General features: G+C 43.0%; 1 protein-coding gene across 1 annotated transcript in view; it reads right to left on the bottom strand.

The window, feature by feature from the left end:
• Positions 1-424: 424 nt before the first annotated feature.
• Positions 425-25,018, bottom strand: part of LOC146651712 (kinesin heavy chain-like) — a 61,055-nt gene continuing 36,461 nt past the window's right edge. Inside the window, exons 15-26 of the mRNA XM_085385363.1 lie at positions 23,841-23,987; positions 23,571-23,759; positions 23,310-23,427; positions 23,120-23,196; positions 22,908-23,017; positions 22,604-22,705; positions 22,224-22,284; positions 16,849-16,920; positions 16,422-16,526; positions 11,099-11,315; positions 10,837-11,004; positions 425-3,866 (exon numbers count right to left, since the gene is read on the bottom strand). Of these exons, the coding sequence (XP_085241489.1) occupies positions 10,844-11,004; positions 11,099-11,315; positions 16,422-16,526; positions 16,849-16,920; positions 22,224-22,284; positions 22,604-22,705; positions 22,908-23,017; positions 23,120-23,196; positions 23,310-23,427; positions 23,571-23,759; positions 23,841-23,987 (1,359 nt within the window). The 3' untranslated portion in view covers positions 425-3,866; positions 10,837-10,843. The remainder of the gene's footprint in view (positions 3,867-10,836; positions 11,005-11,098; positions 11,316-16,421; positions 16,527-16,848; positions 16,921-22,223; positions 22,285-22,603; positions 22,706-22,907; positions 23,018-23,119; positions 23,197-23,309; positions 23,428-23,570; positions 23,760-23,840; positions 23,988-25,018) is intronic.

Below are 25,018 nucleotides of genomic sequence, written 5' to 3'. Positions count from 1 at the left end.
GCTGGGCCGCGCTATGAATTCTGGGATATGGTGGGCCACGAAGGACACACCCGACCCATCCTTCAAATTTGGAGAAAAGGAGGACGCATTTGTCGGCTGCATTTGGAGGAGTCGGCATGTCGGCCAACAAATGCGGCCTCAGGAGGATGTAGCCCATGAATTTGGATACCCCCAAAGTGTCACGGTAAAGTGGCAGTTCATGAGAGGCTGACTAAAAGTCTGTTTTATAAATGTTATTCTAGAATTTTTCCAGTGTTTTTTTAAGACTTGAATTTTATTAGATTTTTTACAAGAAACAGAAAAAAAATAGAAGGGACATTCCACTCCTTAAGACAGTTAAAATAGCAAATGTGTTGAAGATGCGTACACCATCTCAACAAAAACAGAGTGCAAAATATAACATAAATAAATAACGATGCCAATAGTTCACATAAACCCGATTACAGCTGTTGTAATTAATCACGAGCTTAACTACTTAAGCCAGATACATCACTGACCTGTATATGAAAAATTTATCAGTTTAATCATCCGATCTCAAATTTTTCCAGTGTTTAAATAAATGATTAAGAAGTAAACGCTATTCCTGATGTCAGATAAACACTCAATTTTTCACTTTATTTGACAAGTTCAGAAACACGTGATGTTCGATGTCTTTACAACAACCTGTGAATCACTTCAGTATCACTTTGTTCTTACAGCACATTATGAACATAGTTATGATAAACACTTTCATTAGCAGCACGTAAACATTACCAATACATCAATAAACACTTACAAACAGATGTGCTTTAGTTTGCTTTCAATACTGAATAATGTTGGAGATGTAAAGTGACCACAAACACTGCAGAAAACATGATGTTCTGATTGGCTGACATCATGCCACTAACTTCCTGTTCACAACATCTGCCATCAGCTGATCGTGTCACTTTGAAGCTGTCATTCATCAGCCTCGCCGCTCTGTAAACTTACTACAGATTCACAACAACAACCACAACACTAACACACGCACAAACACACTGACACATGATCATTTCCAGCTGGGTGACAAAAGTAACATACACATTTTTCACTTTAAGCTAATAAATAAACAGTAAAATAAACTCCTTAAATTACATTTCAGTAATAAACACATTAAAAACACACAATCAATATCTGCAATCCAACACTGTCGTCAGGAAAACAAGTTTTAAATTCATTTTTTAAAAAAAGAAAAAAAGAAAAACTTTCGATCATGTTCCTGGAATTTCCTGAATTTTATTCCTCTAGCAGCGTCTTTTAAAGCTGCAATCATATTTATGGTTTAAAAACTCATATAATCAAAAGTTGTAACACTTTGAAATTTTTATTTCAAAATGAAAAAAAAATGTGAGAAACATTTGTTTCATTAAAAAAAAAAGATTTGAGGTTTTTAATGCATCAACATAAACAAGGCTCTAGAGTGTGACATGCGACCTAACTTCTCAGTGGTGTGACTAAAAGAATCCTAGGTCGCACCGGTGCAACCAGTCATTCAAGTAAAGAAAACATCACACATTATGCCTGTATCGTGGTCTAAACCAATCAGAGATAGTGAGGGGCAGGAGCTCTCTGATTGGTCATGGTCCAGATGTAAGCCTGTGTGTGCACATTTGAAGGTGCAGGCAGATAGACAGAGGTGAGCAGCCTAGACCTGATAGAAGTGGCTGTAGTTGTGGGTAATGAGAAAAGATGAAAAGAACGATTGATAACTGTTTCGTTAAGGCCTGATCCCTCTGAAATTCATAGCGAGTGCTCTGACACGGAGCCATCAACCTCTCAGGTTATGTCTAACACTGGTTCAGAGACGGCATCAGATAATGAGCCACATACGATGGACTCAGAGCCCACTGACAGTAAAGGCGTAAAGTGTATACGTTGGGAAGAGAGCGGCTTGACCAGTTTCCCTGGCTAAGATACAGTAAAGCTGACAACATGACGCACTGCATTTACTGCAGTGAGTGTGGAGAAACTGTGGCCAGCAATACTGCATTTGTGACTGCAGCTAATACGTTTCAAAAAGAAACGCTGAAAAAGCAGTGCATTCAGAAAACACATTATATGCTGCGATAAATGCACTGGCTTCTCCCCACTGCCTTTCAGCGGCAGCAAACAGGTCGTCACAGGAGGCCGATGTGATGATTAAGTTTAACATTGCCTACGATATTCCCAAAGAAGATGTTCCGTTCACTAAGTTCAAGTCCAAAATAATTCTTCACAAGAAAAATGTCTTGAAGGTAAACCCCATGTACAGTAATGATGTCACGTGTGCCCGGGTTACAGGTGTCATCACAGACACATGGGGAAAAAGGGGGAAAAGGCCAGATTACAGGACATCTGAGGGCCATGTGACTGTAATGGGGGAGGGTCCATAAGATATAAAGCTGTTCAGATACTGAGATGTTCATTTTGAAGCCTGTCAGGCACTTTCAGGTCTTTGTAATTTACATTTTCTTTTTATTGAATATATCTTGAGATGTTTTAAGTTTAAATTTCAGCTCAGTGAAGCACTTTAAACAATTTTTTCAGTAACTTGTCTTTCTTGTAGAAATGTGCTCCAAACAAAGAACTTTGTGTTGACAGGTGGTGGTGCACCTAAGGAAAAAAAGTTAGGTGCACCAGGCAACTGTGGCAAAAAGTTAGTCTACAGCCCTGACTGATTTTAGTATCATTGTTATGTGTGTTTTTATTTGTGTGACCCCTCCCACCAGAGAATGTGGGTGTGGGTTTTTCTCTCTCCTCCCTCCCAGGGTCCTGTGTGGGTATATCTTGACAGCCGAGTTGTTTGCTTGGATTCCTGTTCCCAGACTGGACAACAAGCTGTGTGTTTCTGATGGTAACTTTTGAGTGTTCTCTGTGTGAAACTCCTGAGTCAAAAAGTTCATTAGTGAGTAAAGTGAGTGAACTTGTGTGTGTGGCGTTGTGAGACCTAATCAAGCTCTTTGTAAATAGTTATTAATAGTTTTGTAAATTAGACAACCTGGAGTATTCTTTCACTATATGTTAAACACGGCAGCAGCCTGATATGAATGAGAAGCCTTTTCTGTTGAAATCTGTTTTCTCTTGTTTGAGTAGGACCTTGGGTTAGAAATCTATCTGTTGTTTGACTTTCATATTGGGCAGGGAACATTAGGGACCTTTATTTTGGCGTGGCTCACTGCCGAAGTCAACAAACGGCTGCGTAGAGTTTAGACTGCTAAAAGTTTTTGTCCTTGGGTGGAGTTGGAATCAGGGAGCAGCATTTCCAGATTACCTAGGTTTGGAGAATAACACTTTTTAAAGATAATAAACTATTTTTTAATTTAATTTCAAACGAGGAATTCTGCACCTCTGTGAAAAATCTGTTTGCTTTAAATCTGAGAGTTGAATGTCTTAAACATGATGAGTAAACACTGACAGGTTTACAGACTCAGATTCAGACTCAGGTTTAGCTCACAGCTAAAGGCAACCAGATGCAGCGACCAGGCAGAACTGATCCGAGAGCATCCTTCCTCTCTTTCTCCACTGTGCTGTGTAATAAAGGCAACAGAGACCCCAAAATCTAAAAATGTCATTTAGTTAAAAAAAAAAAAAAAGAAGATACTAACTTTTCTTAGCGGTAATTCTTTGAAGATATTTGATTGTTTGAGAATAAAGAACAACAACAAAAATTCAGAAAACAGTCAGAGAGAGCACCTGCGTTAGGGTGGAATGTTTGTTAAGCTGGCAAGGCTGTTAAGGTGGATTGTTTAAGGTGGAATGGCTGTTAAGGCAGAACATTGTGGGGTGTGGTTCCAGTATAGGCAGAGTGGTGAAAACAGGAGAGTTCAAAGATCCACAGAAAAGGAAACTGATCCAGAGTCATCTGCTACCTGTGAAGAATGGGAGTGATTAAAAAAATGACGACTCAGAAAGAAGTTAACAAACTGACTGATTAAACAGTTAATTCAGGGTTTCAACATTAAATATTAAACATACTCTGACCCGGGAGAAAGAGTTTGTTCCTATTCAGTTTTCTCAGACTTTTTATCAGTGTAGATAAAATAATTATAGCGAGTGACTTTAATATCCATGTAGATATGTGCTCTCTTTCCCAGCACCCTGGCATAGACTTTCCTGGGAGGGCAAAGATGGGAACCACCAAAACAGCTCTACAGCATCCAGAGCCTTCAGGAACTTAGGCCAAACTTCTTCCACCCCAGGACTTCTGCAACCATGGAGTTGTTTAAGTGGCCTCACTCCCGGTGATTGACAATTCGCCCCCCCTTGTACACAGACTCTGCTTTTTCATACAGATGACATGTCAGTAGAATTAAAAAGGCTTTCAGCACGGCCTCTCCGAATTCCACCTAAACCCAGGTTTTTGCTTCGGCTACTGCCTGACCCATGGTCCTCTTGGCCTGTCGTTACCTATCCCCACCAGTGAAGTGACATTCCATGTCCCAATTGCTAGTCTTGATAGCCTGGGATTAGTCCATCAGGGTTTTCTAAAAACCTTAAAAACATGATATCTAACCAGATACTTTAAATGGCGTTACCTTGGCCTCCAATAACACTGTGAGGAATCCAATTAATCTTGGATTGATGTGATGGCAGCGTGCTACTTCGGCTCCTAAAACAGGTGCATTATTTTGTTTTTTGTTTGCTTTTCTATTGATTCTGCCCCCTATTACACAACATGTGTGTGAAAGATACAAAGACTCTCATACACCCGCTACGCTCTTCTGGAATATCAATGTGAGATTTAAAACTCTACCTGAAGATCCTCTAACAAAAGAATACAATACAACTTTATTTATAGAGCACATTTAAAAACCAATGGTATACCAAAGTGCTTCACATAAAAGACAGAAAATAAGACAGAAATATTATAAACATTATAGGACCATAACAAAATACCAAGTATGCTAACAGGTCAGTGTTACTAATACACAGGAATGGCATAAAATGCATATCAAGTAAAACATGTTAAAAGCACAAAACCACAAAAGATATGTATAAAAGGTAAAATAGAGTAAGTCTAGGGATCAGATGCAGGCATTAACAAGCAGGAAAGGCAAGGTTAAATAAATAGGTTTTTAACTGTGATTTAAATGATTGGATAGAGTCAGACGCGCAGATAACAATAGGAAGGTTATTCCATAAATGTGGTGCAGCCAAGGCAAACGCACGGTCTGTGTTGTTGATAATTTTAAAAGTAAGCAGCAGTATTTTAAATTGGATGCAGTATTTAATGGGTAGGCAGTGCAGGTCAGCTAGAACAGGGGTAATAGATTCAAACCTCCCAGTTCCAGAAGGTCACAAAGGCTTTTCCAGGTCCTTATGCAGAACATAATGCCTAGCCTTAGAAATGACACGCAGTTGGTAGAAACTAGATCTAACTACAGCGGACACTTGTTTATCAATTGCTAACAGTGTCAGAGAGGGAGCTGGCAAGGGAACCAAAGGCATCGTGAAATTGTCCGCGAGGAATATTACTATCAAATACAACGATTTCAGTTTTATTATCATTTAAGATATGTCACGGTCCTGGGTCTGTGACCCAGTGTTTTCTGTTCTGTATTGTTAATCTTTGATTTCTTGATGTATCTTTGTTTATTCTTACGTTTTGGTTCTGTGTATCCCCTCTATTGTAGTCAGGTCTGTGTTAAGCCCGCGTCTCTGAGTCTGTCTTTGCGTGTGTGAGTTTCCTGTTTTACTTTGAAGGTCTTTGTCTCATGTGAGGGTGTTCAATTTACGTCTCCCTGTCTCATCAGCTCTGATTTTTCCCATGTGTGTTCCTCTCCTGACTCCCATCCCTTGATTACTGCTGTGTGTATTTAAGCCCTGTGTGTTATCCTGCCTGTTGCTGGTTCGTCTGTGTTATCTCCCTACGTCATCCTATGTTTTTCTCTCCATGTCTCCCTGCATCTGGCTTCAGAGCCTTGACAAGATAAGAGAGTTTCCTAAGAGCCACTCTTTGACCTGACACATTCACTCTTGAAAGCAGTGCAGAGACAGAGCAGGATCATCAGCTAGTTCAATGTAGATCTGTATATCGTCAGCATAACAGTGAAAAGCGATATTGTATTTCTCAAAGATTGCACCTAGAGGGAGCATATACAGCGAGAAAAGAATAGGGCCCAGCACAGATCCTTGAGGCACTCCACAGCAGACAGGTGCAGCGGAGGAAGAGCAGGTGCCCAGGTTGACCGAGAAGGACCTATTGGAGAGCGACCGTGGCTCAGGGGGTTGGGAAGCGCATCTGTAACCGGAAGGTTGCCGGTTCGATCCCCGGGCTCTCTGTCCTGGCCGTTGTGTTCTTGGGCAAGACACTTCGCCTACTGGTGTTGGCCAGAGGGGCCGATGGTGCGATATGGCAGCCTCGCTTCTGTCAGTCTGCCCCAGGGCAGCTGTGGCTACAACCGTAGCTTGCATCCACCAGTGTGTGAATGCGAGAGTGAATGAATAGTGGCATTGTAAAGTGCTTTGGGCTATACAGGGAGTGCAGAATTATTAGGCAAATGAGTATTTTGTCCACATCATCCTCTTCATGCATGTTGCCTTACTCCAAGCTGTATAGGCTTGAAAGCCTACTACCAATTAAGCATATTAGGTGATGTGCATCTCTGTAATGAGAAGGTCTAATGACATCAACACCCTATATCAGGTGTGCATAATTATTAGGCAACGTCCTTTCCTTTGGCAAAATGGGTCAAAAGAAGGACTTGACAGGCACAGAATAGTCAAAAATAGTGAGATATCTTGCAGAGGGATGCAGCAGTCTCATAATTGCAAAGCTTCTGAAGCGTGATCATCGAACAATCAAGCGTTTCATTCAAAATAGTCAACAGGGTCGCAAGAAGCATGTGGAAAAACCAAGGCGCAAAATAACTGCCCATGAACTGAGAAAAGTCAAGCGTGCAGCTGCCAAGATGCCACTTGCCACCAGTTTGGCCATATTTCAGAGCTGCAACATCACTGGAGTGCCCAAAAGCACAAGGTGTGCAATACTCAGAGACATGGCCAAGGTAAGAAAGGCTGAAAGACGACCACTACTGAACAAGACACACAAGCTGAAACGTCAAGACTGGGCCAAGAAACATCTCAAGACTGGTTTTTCTAAGGTTTTATGGACTGATGAAATGAGAGTGAGTCTTGATGGGCCAGATGGATGGGCCCGTGGCTGGATTGGTAAAGGGCAGAGAGCTCCAGTCCCACTCAGACGCCAGCAAGGTGGAGGTGGAGTACTGGTTTGGGCTGGTATCATCAAAGATGAGCTTGTGGGGCCTTTTTGGGTTGAGGATTGAGTCAAGCTCAACTCCCAGTCCTACTGCCAGTTTCTGGAAGACACCTTCTTCAAGCAGTGGTACAGGAAGAAGTCTGCATCCTTCAAGAAAAACATGATTTTCATGCAGGACAATGCTCCATCACACGCGTCCAAGTACTCCACAGCGTGGCTGGCAAGAAAGGGTATAAAAGAAGAAAAACTAATGACATGGCCTCCTTGTTCACCTGATCTGAACCCCATTGAGAACCTGTGGTCCATCATCAAATGTGAGATTTACAAGGAGGGAAAACAGTACACCTCTCTGAACAGTGTCTGGGAGGCTGTGGTTGCTGCTGCACACAATGTTGATGGTGAACAGATCAAAACACTGACAGAATCCATGGATGGCAGGCTTTTGAGTGTCCTTGCAAAGAAAGGTGGCTATATTGGTCGCTGGTTTGTTTTTGTTTTGTTTTTGAATGTCAGAAATGTATATTTGTGAATGTGGAGATGTTATATTGGTTTCACTGGTAAAAATAAGTAATTGAAATGGGTATATATTTGTTTTTTGTTAAGTTGCCTAATAATTCTGCACAGTAATAGTCACCTGCACACACAGATATCCCCCTAAAATAGCTAAAACTAAAAACAAACTAAAAACTACTTCCAAAAACATTCAGCTTTGATATTAATGAGTTTTTTGGGTTCATTGAAAACATGGTTGTTGTTCAATAATAAAATTATTCCTCAAAAATACAACTTGCCTAATAATTCTGCACTCCCTGTATAAATCCAATCCATTATTATTATGCTCAAGCCTCGCTAACAACATGCTGTGATCGACCATTTCAAATGCCGAGGATAAATCCAATAGAACTAGGACCGCAGCGCATCCAGTATCAGCAATTAGAAGATCATTTAGGACTCTAAGCAAAGCTGTTTCGGTGCTATGACGTGGTTTAAAGGCAGACTGGAATTTATCAATAATGTCATTCGCATCCAAATACGACAGGAGTTGTGAAAAAACTATCCTCTCGAGAATTTTAGACAGGAATGGGAGCTCGGCCTGCAATTAACATAATCATTATAATCAAGGTTCCTTTTTTTAAGACCAGGCTGGACTACGGCATGTTTAAAAGCTGACGGGTCGATATACCTATACTATGCAAGATGGGAGGATATATATAGGATTAGTATTATTCAGTTGCTCAACTAATCGCTTAAGAGTAAGGAGTGACACGGGCTCAAACTGATGGAAGGTTGATGAACAACCAGGAGAAGAAACAGGGCTCGACACTAAAGGAAGCGAGGACTTAAGAGAAGAAACTTTATCTCCGGAGGAGGGGAGAAAGCGTAGACTATCCTGGCCAGCATTTGGATAATCCGTAGCCCTTGCTTTAAGGTAAGCCTTGAGGCGGACGCGAAGAACACTCCTATTACCCCGTTTCCTGTAACGTTTCTTGTGCAGGTTGGGAAGGGGTAGGCAGGAAATACTGGTGGAGTCTAGCCGTAACAGGGTGGCGTCACCCAGGTTCAGTGTTGGGAAGGTTACTTTTAAAATGTATTCCACTACAGATTACAGAATACATGCCCCAAAATGTATTTTGTAATGTATTCTATTACGTTACTCAATGAGAGTAACATATTCTGAATACTTTGGATTTCTTAATATATTATCATGCTTTTTACAACTACATGAATGTACTATTGCTGTGTGATTTATTACTGTTACTGAAGGTCCGCGGCTCCAAACCGTAGTAAAGGGACCTCTGACTAATATGTCGGGTTCCGTGTTGGGCTCGTAGCCGAAAAATAGCTTTACTTTGTTCTCTGGGTCAAGTTTTAGACAGAGAGAGGCGTTGAAAGGCTGCTCCAACGGAACTTATTGTTTCGGAGGAAAACGCGAACAGTGTACAGTTAAGTCTTAATAGCTTACTTACAACTGGGCTCGTCAGGCTCTCTGTTTGGCTGCAGTGGTTATTATTATATGCTATATATGCTATAATAATATGTGCTTCCAGCTCCTGTTTCTGCTCGATGACAACTCGTACTTTTCTACTCTCCTTTTTCTCCCTCCTCGCGCTCACAGACACATAACGTGTATAGCAGTCCATTCTCCCTGCAGCACGGACTACACTGCCCATGAGGCTACATTATTTAGGGCGATGCCTGTAGCATTCTGCCTATTAGCTTAGCACAACAACAAAAAGGTGCTCTCTCACCCAGGAAACACAGAGAGAGCGTTACCCTGTAACCATGGCAACCGTAACGCTGCCGCCTGGAACAACAAAACAAACAAAACCCAAACAGTCCTGACCCGCGATAATATGAAACAGGAAAATACCCTTGTGTAATCCATTTATTTCAACAAAGTAACTGTATTCTAAATACCACCTTTTTAAACGGTAACTGTAACGGATACAGTTACTCATATTTTGTATTTTAAATACGTAACGCGGTAAATGTATTCCGTTACTCCCCAACACTGCCCAGGTTCCAATATGGATCCGAGCAATGCGAGTAAGAGAATTGGAGATTTAAAAGCGTTTGTCTGTCGTCCATTACTGTATATAGTAACTATTAAGTCTAATATACCCTAGTAAGCTATAGTACTTTTTCCTTAGGGAACCATCTGTGCAGTCTGCAGTTCTGTTGAAGAAAGATGATGAATCTATTTAATTACTCTTCAAAATTAATTTATTTCTGTGTATTTTTTTTCCACACTGCATCAAATTAAAGTTGATTACGTCGATTAAGCATCATGAGGTGGAGGGTGGTTCCCTATTTTTTGGGGTTTTTTGCTGGGAGTTTTAGAACCCTATTAGTTAGGTTGCTTACTCTTTAAAACACCAGAACAGGGAGGATGGAGCAGGTTTAAGTTTATTAGATTGATCAGTTTTGCTGAACTATGAAATATTTTGGGTGCAGTGCATTTTTTGCATAAAGGTATAACAGAATAGCTTTAGTGTTTTTTTTAACTTGAGTATGAACTTATACAAAAAGCAGCAAGATATTAAAAAAAGTTTTATTGATTAAAAAACACACTACATCGGATTCATATCGGTATTGGCAGATATCCAAATTTATGATATCGGTATCGGTATCGTGCCATCTCTAATTGCAACATGGCATTTGGTTCTTCTAACTAAAATAGGAAAATAGGAACATAAACAGTGGCATCTACGCCAGGCCTGGCCCACATCTGGATGACATACCACTTACCATGCCAGAAGTCAACCAGCAGGCCCGGCTTGATACCAGATCCGGGCCAGACCTGCTTGCTATGTGGGTGTTGGCTGCTGGGGGATTCCCATGATGCACTGGGTGTTTCTTCTTCAGTCAGCTTTTTCACTCACTATGTGTTTATACACCTCTCTGCATTTAATCATTAGTTATTATTAATCTCTGGCTCTCTCCCACAGCATGTCTTTTATCCTGTTTTCCTCCACTCAAATATACAGTAGAAAAGCTCCCAAGCATTTTATTTAATGAGCTGTAATAAAACAGATCAGTTTGACAAGCAGTGCTGACAGAAATAAAGTTGTGGCTGAAGCTTTGTAGTTGTGTGCCATGGTTTCTGAGGTGTGACTCACCTGGAGCCTACTTGCTGCTGCTGTTCTGGTGGAGATGTTGCTGAGGTTGGTGTCGGGGGGGTTGGTGTTGTGGGCTGGACCCTGCACCCCCTCCTCTGATGGTAGGTCGGATAGCATGGGAGAAGGACGGATTCTGATGGTGCTGATGACCGGCTCTTATTGGCTTGGCTATATGAATGCAGGTAACAGGTGAGTTTAGGTAAAGACAAACAGCCTATCACATCACATATCAGACTTGGCTTGTTTTAAGTTATCTTCTCACCAATCTGAGCCGAGTGTCCTTTCCTGAACAGGTTTTTGGACCGCACAGCCTCTTTGATGCGGTCAACTTCCTGTTGGTAGCGTTTGCGATCCCTCACGGCTGACTCTTTTGCATTTTTCAGAGCAGTTTCCAGAGCTTTCACTCGCTCCGCTGTAGCCCGGAGACGCTTCTCCAATTTGGGCAGCTCACAGCGGAGCTCAGCGTTATCCCGAACCAGCTGGAGGAAACAGCTACTGTCAGTTATGTGACTTGAAAGCGTGTTTGTTTATCCACCTTGAGGAATCCCCAGTAAAACACTTCTTTCTTTAATTATTATTTATTAAAGCAGGCGATGAATGATTACATGTTATCATGTACATGGATCCCCTTTGTTCAGAAGACCACAGGCTGTAAAGTTGCAGATCAGAGTTCCTCAACTTATCAGTATACAAAGTTTTATATGAGACTGTGCATCTATCTGATTGATTAAAATTGATGGGGAGAAATCATAGTTTACACTTAATTCTCCCATCGTCGGTGCCTCGGGCTGGTCCCAGCTTCTCAGCAATCTGCCTTGTCCAATCCAGGGGAGCAGCACCTACAAACTCTGCTAAACATGTACTAAGTGCTTTTCCCTATTCACTCACCTTTCACCTAACAGCCTGTTGTCTTAGTGACCGTGAAAGCAACCCTGACTGAGACGCCAGATGTTGTTTTGTCTCAAGCGGTCCCTAGTGGAGTGTTGGGCAAGTTAATTTGAAAAAGTAATTAATTACAGTTACTAGTTACTTCTTCAAAAAAGTAACTGAGTTAGTAACTGAGTTACAAGATTCTAAAAGTAATTAATTACTTGGAAAGTAACTATTCTGTTACTTTAAAAAAAAGTGTTTAACCCTCCGGGGTCCAGGGTATAATTGGCCATTTTTAACTACTTTTGATGTTTCCTCCACATCTCACCTTTAAAAACTATTTACTTTGCCTTGTTTGGTATCATCCTTTTCAGCACAACCTCACGTGTCTGAATTTACAGTTACGTTTTCATTTTGACATACTGTATTAACACAATTGATCTAAAATCAGACAAAAAACATAAAATCCGAGTAGAAAAAGTTATATTTTTTACTGTAACAACCACAAACATGTTTAATGAATCATATTTCATAACTTTAAATGCAAATATAAATCGTCAATTTTAAAATCATATGCACAAGTTTTCCAAACAACAAAGTTATTTGCATCCATTTACCTTTTACCTTTTTTAAATAACCATTTCAAACTGTTTACAGAACAATCAGCCATTCTTGAATAAGATGCCACAAATTATTTGTGCCACTCCAAAAAAATAATTTCTGTCCACTATAAAGGAGAACATCACAGCCTGATACCTGCAGGTCTGACAGCAGCAGGTGTATCACTCCTGTTTCTACCTGGAGACAGCAGTCGCCTCATTGTTCTGACACACAACACAAAACTATCCACAACACACTAACTACACAAGACAACACACTAACTACACACTCCAAACACGCTAAACGTCACAAATCTCTCACATCTCAAAACTCGCTCTCTCTCTCTCTCTCTCTTGCCGCCACTCCTAAAACTTCCCCTGTTTTGGGTTTTTTTTTGGGGGGGGGGGGTTTGCTCATAAGCAGAGAGTGCTTGCTGCGCTGTCCTTAGACAGTGAATGTGAAGAAACTATTGAGGAAAAAACACGCGTATATATTGTTTATCATGAGTCTGGTTTTATGTGGCCTATCAACACAATTTAAAAACTGGTATATACAGAGGTGGGTAGGGTTTGGGTTAGGGTTAACCCTAACCCTATTTACTCAGTTACATTTACTTAAGTTTTTGAAAAAAAATTTACTTTTAAAGTACCTTTCTTGCACGATACGTTTTACTTTTACTTGAGTACATTTGTGAAGAAGAAACGGTACTTTTACTCCGCTACATTTGCAAAATTTGACTCGTTACTTTTTAAAAAAATAATTAGTTTAACACATTAGATAACATGCCGCCAGTGGAGTTTCCGGTAACTTTTTTATCAATCAGATGTGGCCATTCAGTCAGTGTTGCCAACTTAGCGACTTTGTCGCTATATTTAGCGGGTTTTCAGAGCCCCTTAGCGACTTTTTTTCTAAAAAGCGACTAGCGACAAATCTGGCAACTTTTTCTGGTGTTATTGGAGACTTATTTATGACAACTTTTTGACGTGAAAGGGCGTGTTGCTCTTACTCTCAACAAGCAGCGGGTGCTGCCGTGGGCACCTCACCCGTGCTAAAGCGCTCACGGGCGGAGGATAGTCCTCCCCCAGCTGCAGGAGATGTTCACACCTATGCGTCCAAACTGCAAATGAATCGCGCATGAGCGAAGCCGCTGCTTCCTCACTGACTGTAACGCAGTTCTTCTTTTACTGTTATGCTGTTTTGTGGATCACAAGGTTTAAAACTACTTATAAACACACATACACACACACACATAAAGTAACTCCACCAGAGCGCCTATTTCGGGTCACTTTTGCCGGTCGAAGCCCGGATAAAGGAACAGGGTTGGAATTGTGACATTAAAAAAAATTGCTAAAAGAAATTTAATTTGTAGTTCTAAATAAATTCTAAATGCATTTAGGATGTTTTTTGCTCACTTTGTGTCTCTTCCATGATGTTATTTCTCTCTCCAACAGCGTAGGTTACAATTATATTAGCATGACCAATTATGCAAATTAGGTGATGACGTCATTTAGCGACCTCTAGCGACTTTTAGGACAGCCAATAGCGATTTTCCTTGCTGAGGAGTTGACATGACCAGTCATGACCAGTTTGAAACTGTGGCGGGCAGAGCGGCCCAAGCGTTTCAAAGTAGCGGACACACAGAAAGAAGAAACATGAAAACATGGCAGAGCCAGTCGTCTACGCTACAGCTGAAGAGGATGAACAGCATTTTCCTCATATACAAAGAATGTTTCTCTTAAAAGCAGCACAAAAGAACAGCTATGTCTTCAGCGTCGGTGTCTTCAGTGAGAGCCAAAACAAACTAACTTTTCAGCGTGAAAAAAACTCAGCTCGTGTAACCTGAGGAAACGGTAAGTTTTCTCTAAATATCTTTTTAGCTGTGGTTAGCTGGATGTCAGTCTTATGTTACAGCAGCTGTGTCGAGCTCAAGCTGCGAGTCATATTTTCGGCGCTACGTTGTAGAGAGACAAGTTTGTGGGTGTTTTGTGCAGCTTCAGCTGTCTTTTTAACTGCTCACTGGTCAGCTAGCGTGAGCTATAAGCTAACAGCTAGCCTGTTTAATGACGCTAGAGTTCCACGCACATGCAAACAGCTCGTCTCTACTGCTTTAACTGTTAAAACAGAAGGCAATACTGCAGCTGACAGGGTTTATTATGTGAAGCAGCAGCTTGTTTAGTTTAAACAGTCTGCATTAAGCTGGGCAAACACTGTGCGATTTTTTCCCGTCGCATTATTCAGCTCCTGCTCAAACTGTACAATTGAATTGCAGGGGTTAGAAGTTCATAGGTCACGATGTAGGGTCTCACACGGCCTGATGCTCTGATGCGACCTGAGTGCTCAAACTGTGCGTCCATAACATGAAGCTTATCATACAAAATCTGTCTCTCGCTCTCCCTCTCTCCGTCTTACAGACACACACACACACACACACACACACCACTGTCAACTTTGCTAAATTACTAATGAAAAACATTGACCAGGCAACTGTGATTGAGCAGCAATGTCCATCCAACTCTTTTCATGGTTGTTGTAGTCGTCACAATTTTGTGAGGTCACATTGAAAAGCCTTGGATACGGAAGCGTAGAGCTGCCACCCAGCCAAAAGAAAAATAGAAAAGTATATTGTTCTAACAATATACCTTTCACGTTTGAACAATATAATATCACGTTATTACAAAATACATAATTATCACGTTCGTACAATATAAATATTATATAGGCTACATCGCAGCTCCAGTCACGCTTCCATCACCGTCTTTCGTCTTTTCCCAGAGTAACAGCCAAACAGGAGGATCTATTGGCTAGCACTGCTTAGCCTTGCACGCATTCTTATTTTAAACTTAATCTGGAATTCATTGCAAACTGTTTGTGCGGGATATGAATGACAGGATTTTGTTTTTCAACAAGAGTTAGTAAAAAACATCTCCAAAAATTAATATAAAGTTTACAGCATATCTTGTCACTGGAAATTGTTTGCACTGTTTATATGTTTATATTATTTACTGTAGGTATTGGTGAAAAAAAGCTTTATGTTGTGAAAAACTGAAATCTGGAAAAAATTTTGTTGATGTTTTTACATATATTCCTGTTGAAAATACTAAAATTTGTATATTTATTTTTGTTTGTCTGATAGCATTTATTTATAAAATAAATCAGACATTTCAAACAGTTACTCGCTACTTGAGTAGTTTTTTCACCAAGTACTTTTTTACTCTTACTTGAGTAACATTTTTGAAGACTACTTTTCACTTTTACTTGAGTAATAATATTTTAAAGTAATGCTACTCTTACTTAAGTACAATTTTTGGACACTCGACCCACCTCTGGGTATATGTCACCTTGTTGCTTTGTCTTTAAGTGGTCATGTGATTGGCTTACCACGACTACTTTATTCTTCCTCAGTCAAACAGCAGCACTCGTGCGATTGTTTTGCACCCTAAGCTGCAGGTGTTGTGAGAAAAAGTGATCATCAGGCAGAAAGTGATTGCTGTCAGCGGGAACGTGCGGAGCTGCTGAAAGCTGTAGCGCCCACATTACTTACAGCTATTTCCATGCAACTGATATAAGATGTGGTCAACTGAACACAGCTTCAACCGTCTGTTTGTTGAAAAATAGTAACGCCACCGCATTTTCTTGTTAGTAACGGTAACTGCGTTACGATAGAAATAGTAATTAGTTAGATTAGTCGTTACTGAAAAAATTAACGGCGTTACTTGTAATCACATGCCGTTATTCCCATCACTGCCTAAGTCTCCACCTTATCATAGGACTTAGTGTCCCTTCACCTGGAAGCTTCTACACTGTCTACACGTCTAAATTCTTAGGCTTTTATGCACTATTATACCTGAGAGACTGCTTCTCATTCACATGGTCACACAGAGGATCACAGCTGGAGACACAAGCTTCACTGCAGGATCTGTACTCTGTCATATTTCAAGAAATAATTGCCAACAAACACAACATCAGCAAACATCCAATCACAGAGTGACCTGTCAATGACAGACCCACACTAAAGATCCTGGTTTTAAAAACTGAAACACAAACTTCCAATGGGGGAGACACCAGTTGAGGGTGACCCTGTGGGTAGGGCTTAGAGACTAGGTGAGATCACTCACCTGCTTGTGGACCCTGCTGAGCTGCTCCAAGTTATTTTCTAAGAAGACGATCCTCTGTCTCTGAGCCAAACTGCCACCAGCCTCATCGCTGTCATTCTCTGAACTCTGATCATGACAATAACACATGAGACTTTATCACTGGACGGACACACACACACACACACACACACACACTGATCCCTAAAACTCCTCACAAAATGGACTGAGGCAGATCAGTTAGGTTAACATCAGTGGAAATGCAATGTCGCAATGGTACTCTTTAAACTTTATTAAATTTGAATGTAAATAAGCTGGAAAATGATAAATGAGCTTATTGTAAACCTGGAGCAGCGACACCATTCAAAGCAGGAAGTGACATCAGCAATTGTGTGACGAATCAAAGCTCTGCTGCTCTGAATCTCAAAGTAAAGCTACTTTTTATTCTTACATTCTTGATTCGAGCTCCGATGTCGTCGATGAAGAGTTTGCGAAGGTCGTTGAGCATCTGCAGCTCTTTGGCCTGTTGGAGGAAACAGAGACTCAGCTGGTCTCACATCAGCAGTAAGACATTTTGGACTTTATCATTTTGCTTCTGTACATCATCACAGAGGAAACCAAGAATCCAGCATGTGACTGAAGAGTAGACTTTCAGACGTTTAACAAAAGTATACCCAGGAACTAAACACTACTCACCCTGTCCACAGCAGCACCATTTGTGGTGAGGTCTGTGTGGTGATCTTTGCCGGGCCTCCTGAAATCACTCTCTTTCATTTTGTCCACATTGATTGTGACTTTTGGATCTACACCTGACTTCAAGCTGCTTCATGTCCTTTCTGTAAACGGACTAAACGCCGTAACTGATGGGACCGAGCACTGACATGTCATCTGGAAACCACAATGTGGTTGGTGCTGGATCTGACTGTACAGTCATGTGTAAACAGTCTAAACAGCAGCGAGCTCAGGACACACCCCTGAGGTGTGCTGACTGAGATGGTTTTTCATCTGTGGCTGCCATTTTGAATCCAAAATCCTGCTCCTCACATACAAGGTCTTAAATAATCAGGCCCCATCTTATCTTAATGACCTTGTAGTACCATATCACCCTATTAGAGCACTTCGCTCTCGCTCTGCAGGCCTACTTGTTGTTCCTAGAGTATTTAAAAGTAGAATGGGAGGCAGAGCCTTCAGTTTTCAGGCCCCTCTTCTGTGGAACCAGCTTCCAGTTTGGATTCAGGAGACAGACACTATCTTACTTTCAAGATTAGGCTTCAGTCAATTCAAATCAGGATGTAGAACTCATGACTGTGAAAAGTCTCCCATTCTATTCACCTTCTCAGTTTTTGGAGTTTTTTGTCATAGCAACCTACATAGCACCGCATGCTAATGCTAACAACGCACTGAAGGAGCTACACCATCACATCAGCTCGCTTCAGAATAGGCACCTGGAAGGTTTTTAGGTAGTGGCTGGGGATTTTAACCACTTAAACCTGACAGACATCTTACCAAGGTTTTATCAGCATGTCACCATACCGACACGGGGAAATAACACGCTGGACCATGTTTATACCAACATGCGAGATGCATACAGAGCAGTACCCCGCCCCACCTCAGCCTCTCAGACCACATCTGTATTATGCTGGTCTCTGCCTACCATCCCCCACTACGACGCTCCAAACCACACTAAAAACCATCACTGTGTGCCCCAGTGACGGTGACTCTGCACAGGGTGGGGCCACTTGCCCCTCCCTTCCTTCCCTCCCCATCTCCGGCTGCCTCCCTCTTCCCGCTCCACCACAATCACCCACACATGCAAGGCCTTTGGGTAAAGGTGTGTCACCAGGGGTCAGGGGAGGCATCCCCCCCCGTCCCCTTCTGGCCGCCTGTGCTTTAATTTTATCTCACAACTTAGACATTCACATTACTCACACTCTCATAACACATACATATAGGACCTTGGGGGCGGGCACGCTACACGGCATCCAGAAGACCAGCAGGGTGTACAACCTCACCCCTGGCGTCGTTGCCCACCTCTCAATCTGCCCCCCCCATTCTCTGTTGCCTGTAGGAGCGGGGGGGGGAGCTAGGAGGAGGAGTTGGCTGTCCGACTGGGGTCTGGAGTGTGGGGCCTCCCTGCTGCTGCGGAGTCGGGGCGGTCTGCTTCTCTCCACCCCAGGGAAAAGGGTAACACCACCTGGGTCTGGGTGCAGTTTCCCCCTCCAGGGGCAAGGGTACCTAGACCCGGGGCTTAGAGTACGCTTGGGGAGTGTGATCGTGTGTACAACGTCTCTTTATGTCTGTCTCCACGTTGGTTGAGTGTGGAGTAAGTGCATATGAGAGCATGAGGGTGGGGATGGATGTTTGTATCTGTGTGCCTGTATGTCTGTGTCTATATGTCAGGTTGGGTATCAGACGCCACCTCTCTGGGGACATCTCAGGCCCTCCAAGGTATGGAGGCCTATCTCCCCCTACCACTCCCCCTGCCAGTGGCAGACGCCCTCAGACATCGGTGCGTTGGTGGTTCTTTGTGTCCGGGGATGGGCGTCCAGGTACACACCGGCTCACTCCTTGGTGGCTGCTTGTCGGGGCCTGGGGCTCGCTCGGGCCCCTTCGGGGGTGGGGTGCCCTCGGCCTCTCGGCTGGGGCTCGGTCACTCAGGCGCAGCTGGCTGCCGGCGGAGCTCACGGGCACGTCACTGCAACCCCCTCTGGCTTCTGCTCCGTGGCTGCTGAGTGACCCCTCATCTGGGACTCTCCTCAGCTCTTTCTGGGACAGTGGCGCGGCTGCCCCTCTGTTGGTCTTCCTTGGTCTCTTGTGTTCTGGGGGCCTCTGGATGTCTGGAGTTTTGATCTCCTCCATACCTGCTTTATGCCCTGGAGGACGGGGCTGTGGCCCCCCACACCGTCTAGCAGATCATTACATGAAGGAACCTGTTAAATACAAGCGCGTCCATGCTCACAGGTGTACACACGGGTGATCACACCCACAAACTACACCCTTTTTGGCTCCTACCTCAAAGCACACTGTGCGCTGTTGATCTTACGTGCTGCACAATAATGTTTAATATTTACTGTTATATTCACATAGATCATCATGATGTTGTTTATTATGTTGCTCTCTTTTTTTGCTTGTTTTCTCTTTTTTCTTTCTCAACAGGTGATCCAGGTGATTGTATTTTTTGTCTGTTTTTTTTGTTGGTTTTTGTTTTTTGCCCTTTATCACCGTTCATCTTCCCCGCTGTTTTTTTTCCCCTCTTTCTTTCTCCCTTTTCTTTTCCCCAGTCAAGTCTGTCCCAAGTGTAGCAAGTGAAAATAAAATAAAATAAACAATAAAAGCAAAGGTAAATCAAATAGACCAACACGGCAAGGCTGGGATGGTCAATCTGGTAAAGTAAATCCGTTGGGCATCTTTCTTTGCCTTTAGACAATAATTCTGATGGCAAAAGAGCCAAACGGGACAGGCGGGAAAGAAAACAAAGAAGAAGTCCATGCCCTGCTGAAAGCCGCCTTCAGGTCTGGTGACGCACAGGAACTCAGGAGGGCTAGAAGAGAAATGACTGCAGGCGTCACGAGAGCCAAAGCCACATACACACAGGAGATAGACTGTTATTTTTCTTCCCAGGATCCACGCAGTATGTGGAGGGGTAAGTGCATCACTGACTACAAAACTAGGGATACACAATGCCCCAGGGATCCTTCTCTGCCTGAGGCTCTCGACCAGTTCTGCGCCCGCTTTGAGGATCCTAACACGAGTGTGCTAAGTCCCCTCCTGTTCACACTGCTCACCCAACCATCCAGGCTGTCATATTGTAAGGTTTGCAGCTGTGGTTGGTTGCATCACCAACAATGATGAGACCGGCTACAGGAAGGAGGTGGAACACTTAGAGGACTGGTGCAGGAAAAACAATCTCTGCTTAAATGAGAAGAAGATGAAGGAGATGATTGTGGACTTGAGGAGGGGAAGACACACACACACACACACACACACACCCCTGCACGTCGGAGGATCTGCAGTCGAAGTAGTACCCAGCTACAAGTACCTGGGTATGTACCTAGATAGCAACCTCATTTGGAAAAACACTTCCAGCCTGATCAGGAAGGCTCACCAGAGGCTCTACTTCCTGAGGCGGCTGAGATGTGCGAGACTTGAGAGCTCAGTCCTCATCTCCTTTTACAGATGTGCGGTGGAGAATGTTCTGTGCTCTGGCATCAACGTGTGGCACAGAAACTGCACTGAGGCAGAGAGGAAAGCTCTACACAGGGTGGACAGCCTTCGTCACGTCGCTGTGACGTAATCGGACTACAAATGCGTCCTCAGGAGGATGCAGCCCGTGAATTTGGACACAACCTATGTGTTAACAGACCTCTCTGCACTGAATCATATCTGTTATTAATCTCTGTCTCTCTTCCACAGCATGTCTTTATCCTGTTTTCCTTCTCTCACCCCAACCAGTCGCAGCAGATGGCCCCGCCCCTCCCTCAGCCTGGTTCTGTCGGAGGTTTCTTCCTGTTAAAAGTTTTTCCTTCCCACTGTCACCAAAGTGTTTGCTCATAGGGGGTCATATGATTGTTGGGGTTTTCTCTGTATGTATTATTGTGGGGTCTACCTTACAATATAAAGCGCCTTGAGGCGACTGTTGTTGTGATTTGGGGCTGTATAAATAAAGCTGAATTGAATTTTGTCAGGAAGCTGAGAACCCAGTTGCAGGTTGCAGTGTCCACACCTGGAAGCATCAGTGTCTCCACCAGCTGGTGTGGGATGATTGTGTTAAAAGTGGTTGAAGTCAGTGACTGTGGTGTTTTCCTCTCCAGGTGTGACAGCATAAGGTGGTGGGTGGTGGAGATGGATAGACTGGTTCTGTATGCAAATTGAAGGGTATCTGGGTTTATTGGGAGAATGTCCTTGATGTGCTACAAAAACAGCTGCTCAAAGCATTTACTCACAATTGGTTTGAGGGCCACAGGCCTAAAGTTATTTAAGCAGTTAAGTTATTGATTGCATGCATCAAGAAGACTGCAGAGTCCTGGCCTGACGAGGTGGCTCTTCTATGTTGTGCCATCCGCTTCACCAGAGGTTTTTTGGTTTCTCCAATTTATAAATCCTGGCAATCCCCCTGCACTTAACAGCGTACACTCTGTTACTCTGTTTGTGTCGGGGGACCCGATCCTTGGGGTGGACCAATTTCTGGCGCAACATGTTTTGGGGCTTGAAAGCCCCAGAGAACCGGTGTTTAGGAAAAATGCGCCTCAACTGTACTGATACTCCTGACACGTACATGATCACTACAGGTTTTCTGTTAGGCAGCGGTTGTCCTTCTCTCTTGGATCAGCTGGAGCTTTCTTTAGGCGCCTTCCCAGCTTTGACAAAAGTCCAGCTGGGATAACCACATTTACTCAGGGCCTTCTTGATGTTCTTCTGCCTCCCTGGCCGCTGTGTCTGTGGGGATGGTGTTTGCTCTGTGTTGTAGCGTCCTGATGACGAAATGAAATTGAAAAATTGAATTGGAGGCCCTTAACTGAAGAGCTTATTTGCAGACTTTCAGGAGTAATCCTTTATACAGCGCCAAATCACAACAACAGTCGCCTCAAGGCGCTTTATCTTGTAATGTAGACCTACAATAATACATAAAGAGAAGATAAACAGAATCAACTTTTATGGATTTCCTTATCTGGATGATTGAGCACGCATTTCAACAGTTCATATAAAATTTTAGTTGAATTGAAAATCTGCACTTCAGTCATAGATTGATGTAACACCCACTGTGGTGCTGCACAGAAGCACTTCTGGACCCTGAGCATCTATGCCAGTGAAAATACAATCTCATACCACTGTCTCCTCCAAACCCTTCAGGTCTTCTTTGGCTTGTTCTCTCTTCTCGTTCACAAACCTGAAGACACAAGCAGAGTTTAGCATGACCCACCTGAACTCCGTTTACACCCACTGCCTGTTAATGTGAGTTCACTGATTGGTCAGAGAAACGGTAGGTGGAAGCAGAAGGAGGCAACATGATGCAATGATGTCATCTGAGCGGCGCAGGAGTTTAAATGAGAAAAATAACATGATAAATAAATATATGATTTCTGTCTGACACACTTAGACGTCACAGATTATATCGTGAACTGAATGTGGACACAACCATGTCTGATGGCGCTAAAACCTCAATCACGATGTTTGAGGCGACTGCAAGAACAGAGAGACAAACGTACATGAGCTTTTGAAGCTTCTGGTCTTTGTTCTGATCCTCTGCTCTCAGTTTGTCCAAGTCAGACTGAAGCTTCCTGTTTTCCAGCTGCAGAGCCTGATTCACGCTGAAAGAAACAAAGAAGCTGGAAACAGCCGGCTCGACACTCTGACAAAACACATGCTTGAAGCAAAAATCTGACCAATAACAAATCTCTTTAAAATGAACGATGTGACTGAACCCAGAACAGCTGAGAAGAGTCTGAGAGCAGCTCAATCACTCAGTAATTAGTAATATCAATAATCAATCAATAATAATCAATAACTCACTCTTTGAGTCGGTCGACGTCTCTGTGTTTCTGATCGATCTCATCTCGGAGTCGACTCAGCTGTTTGTGATGAACCTCCCGGTGGTTCTCCATCTGTTCCTCCAGCGTTCTCTATAGAACACACAGTGACACTTCCATCACCTCTATCACTGATTTAGCTTTGACAGACTGTTGATTGTTACTTTGCTCACAGTGACGTCACGCCATGTTTACCTTCATCTCCACAACATCCTTCAGCTGGCTCATGTGTTCTTTCTCTTTGTCCATCACTGTCAGCTCGTGCATTTGACCTGCTCACACACAAACACAGAGTCTCTTATTGTTTCTACCTGTTCACCTGTGATGGATTTTTAAAAATTAGCCAATCAGAGTTTACTGTTTCCTGTAACCATGGCAGTATTACCTTGAGCGCGGAGCTTGGCGACCTCCTCCATCAGAGCATCCTGACTCTCCTCCAGCTGCCTCTTCTTCTGCTCCACCTTCTGGAGGTCATCGGTGAGAGACCCCAGCTTTGCCCGGAGCTGCACAAGCAGACACACAAACAAACAGCACAGGTGAATTTATCATCACACCTGTTCAGACAGGCTGTGTGTGTGTGTGTGTGTGTGTGTGTGTGTGTGTGTGTGTGTGTGTGTGTGTGTGTCTCAGTTTGTATTTGTCTCACCTGCGACACGAGCAGCTGGCACGTGCTCAGCTCCTTCTCATTCGCCTTCATCTTGCAGGTGTTTTCTGTCAGGTTGACCTCCAACTGTTTGCTGCGGTTCACCAGAGATTTGACTTCAGACTTCATCTTACTGATGTAGAGTCGGGCAGAGGTGAACTCTTCCTCCATCACTCCACTCACTTCAGTCATCTGAAGAGACAGAATCAGAGTTTGTTTTCAGACACATGAAAAGTAGAAGTAGATGAGAAGAAGAACTAGTTTGAGGCTCACAGCTTTGAGCTCGGTGGTTCCGAGAACACTGCCGATCTCACTGAGGTCTCTGAGCAGCAAAGTGACGATCTCCGCTGACCTCCTCTTATGATGAGAGCTGAGCTCCTGCAGGGAGGACAGCTCCCTCTGAACAGCCTCCAGACTGACCTGGAAACACAGCAGGTTCATTACACATCCATCCATCCAAACATCCATCCAATCCAAACATCAATCCATCCATCCTTCCAAAAATCCATCCATGCATCCAAAAATCCATCCATGCATCCAAAAATCCATCCATGCATCCTTCCAAAAATCCATCCATGCATCCAAACATCCATCCACCCCCATCCATCCAAAAATCCATCCATCCAAAAATCCATCCATCCATCCAAACATTCAAAAATCCATCCATCCAAACATCCAAAAATCCATCCATCCAAAAATCCATCCATTCATTCAAAAATCCAAAAATCCATCCATCCATCCAAACATCAATTCATCCATCCATCCAAAAATCCATCCATCCATCCAAAAATCCATCCATGCATCCATCCATGCATCCTTCCAAAAATCCATCCATGCATCCATCCATGCATCCTTCCAAAAATCCATCCATGCATCCAAAAATCCATCCATCCATCCATCCATCCAAAAATCCATCCATGCATCCATCCATGCATCCTTCCAAAAATCCATCCATGCATCCAAACATCCATCCACCCCCATCCATCCAAAAATCCATCCATCCAAAAATCCATCCATCCATCCAAACATCCAAAAATCCATCCATTCATTCAAACATCCAAAAATCCATCCATGCATCCATCCATGCATCCTTCCAAAAATCCATCCATGCATCCATCCATGCATCCTTCCAAAAATCCATCCATGCATCCAAAAATCCATCCATCCATCCATCCATCCAAAAATCCATCCATGCATCCATCCATGCATCCTTCCAAAAATCCATCCATGCATCCAAACATCCAAAAATCCATCCATTCATTCAAACATCCAAAAATCCATCCATCCATCAAAACATCAATTCATCCATCTATCCAAAAATCCATCCATCCAAAAATCCATCCATCCAAAAATCCATCCATGCATCCAAACATCCATCCACCCCCATCCATCCAAAAATCCATCCATCCAAAAATCCATCCATCCATCCAAACATCCAAAAATCCATCCAT

The sequence above is a fragment of the Rhamphochromis longiceps genome, linkage group LG16 (assembly GCF_057381845.1).
Source record: "Rhamphochromis longiceps isolate RC_006_pf linkage group LG16, R_longiceps_female_GT1.1, whole genome shotgun sequence".
Taxonomy (NCBI): domain Eukaryota; kingdom Metazoa; phylum Chordata; class Actinopteri; order Cichliformes; family Cichlidae; genus Rhamphochromis; species Rhamphochromis longiceps.
The sequence above is the reverse complement of the archived record's forward strand: the minus strand, read 5'-3'. Positions and strand labels throughout refer to the sequence as shown.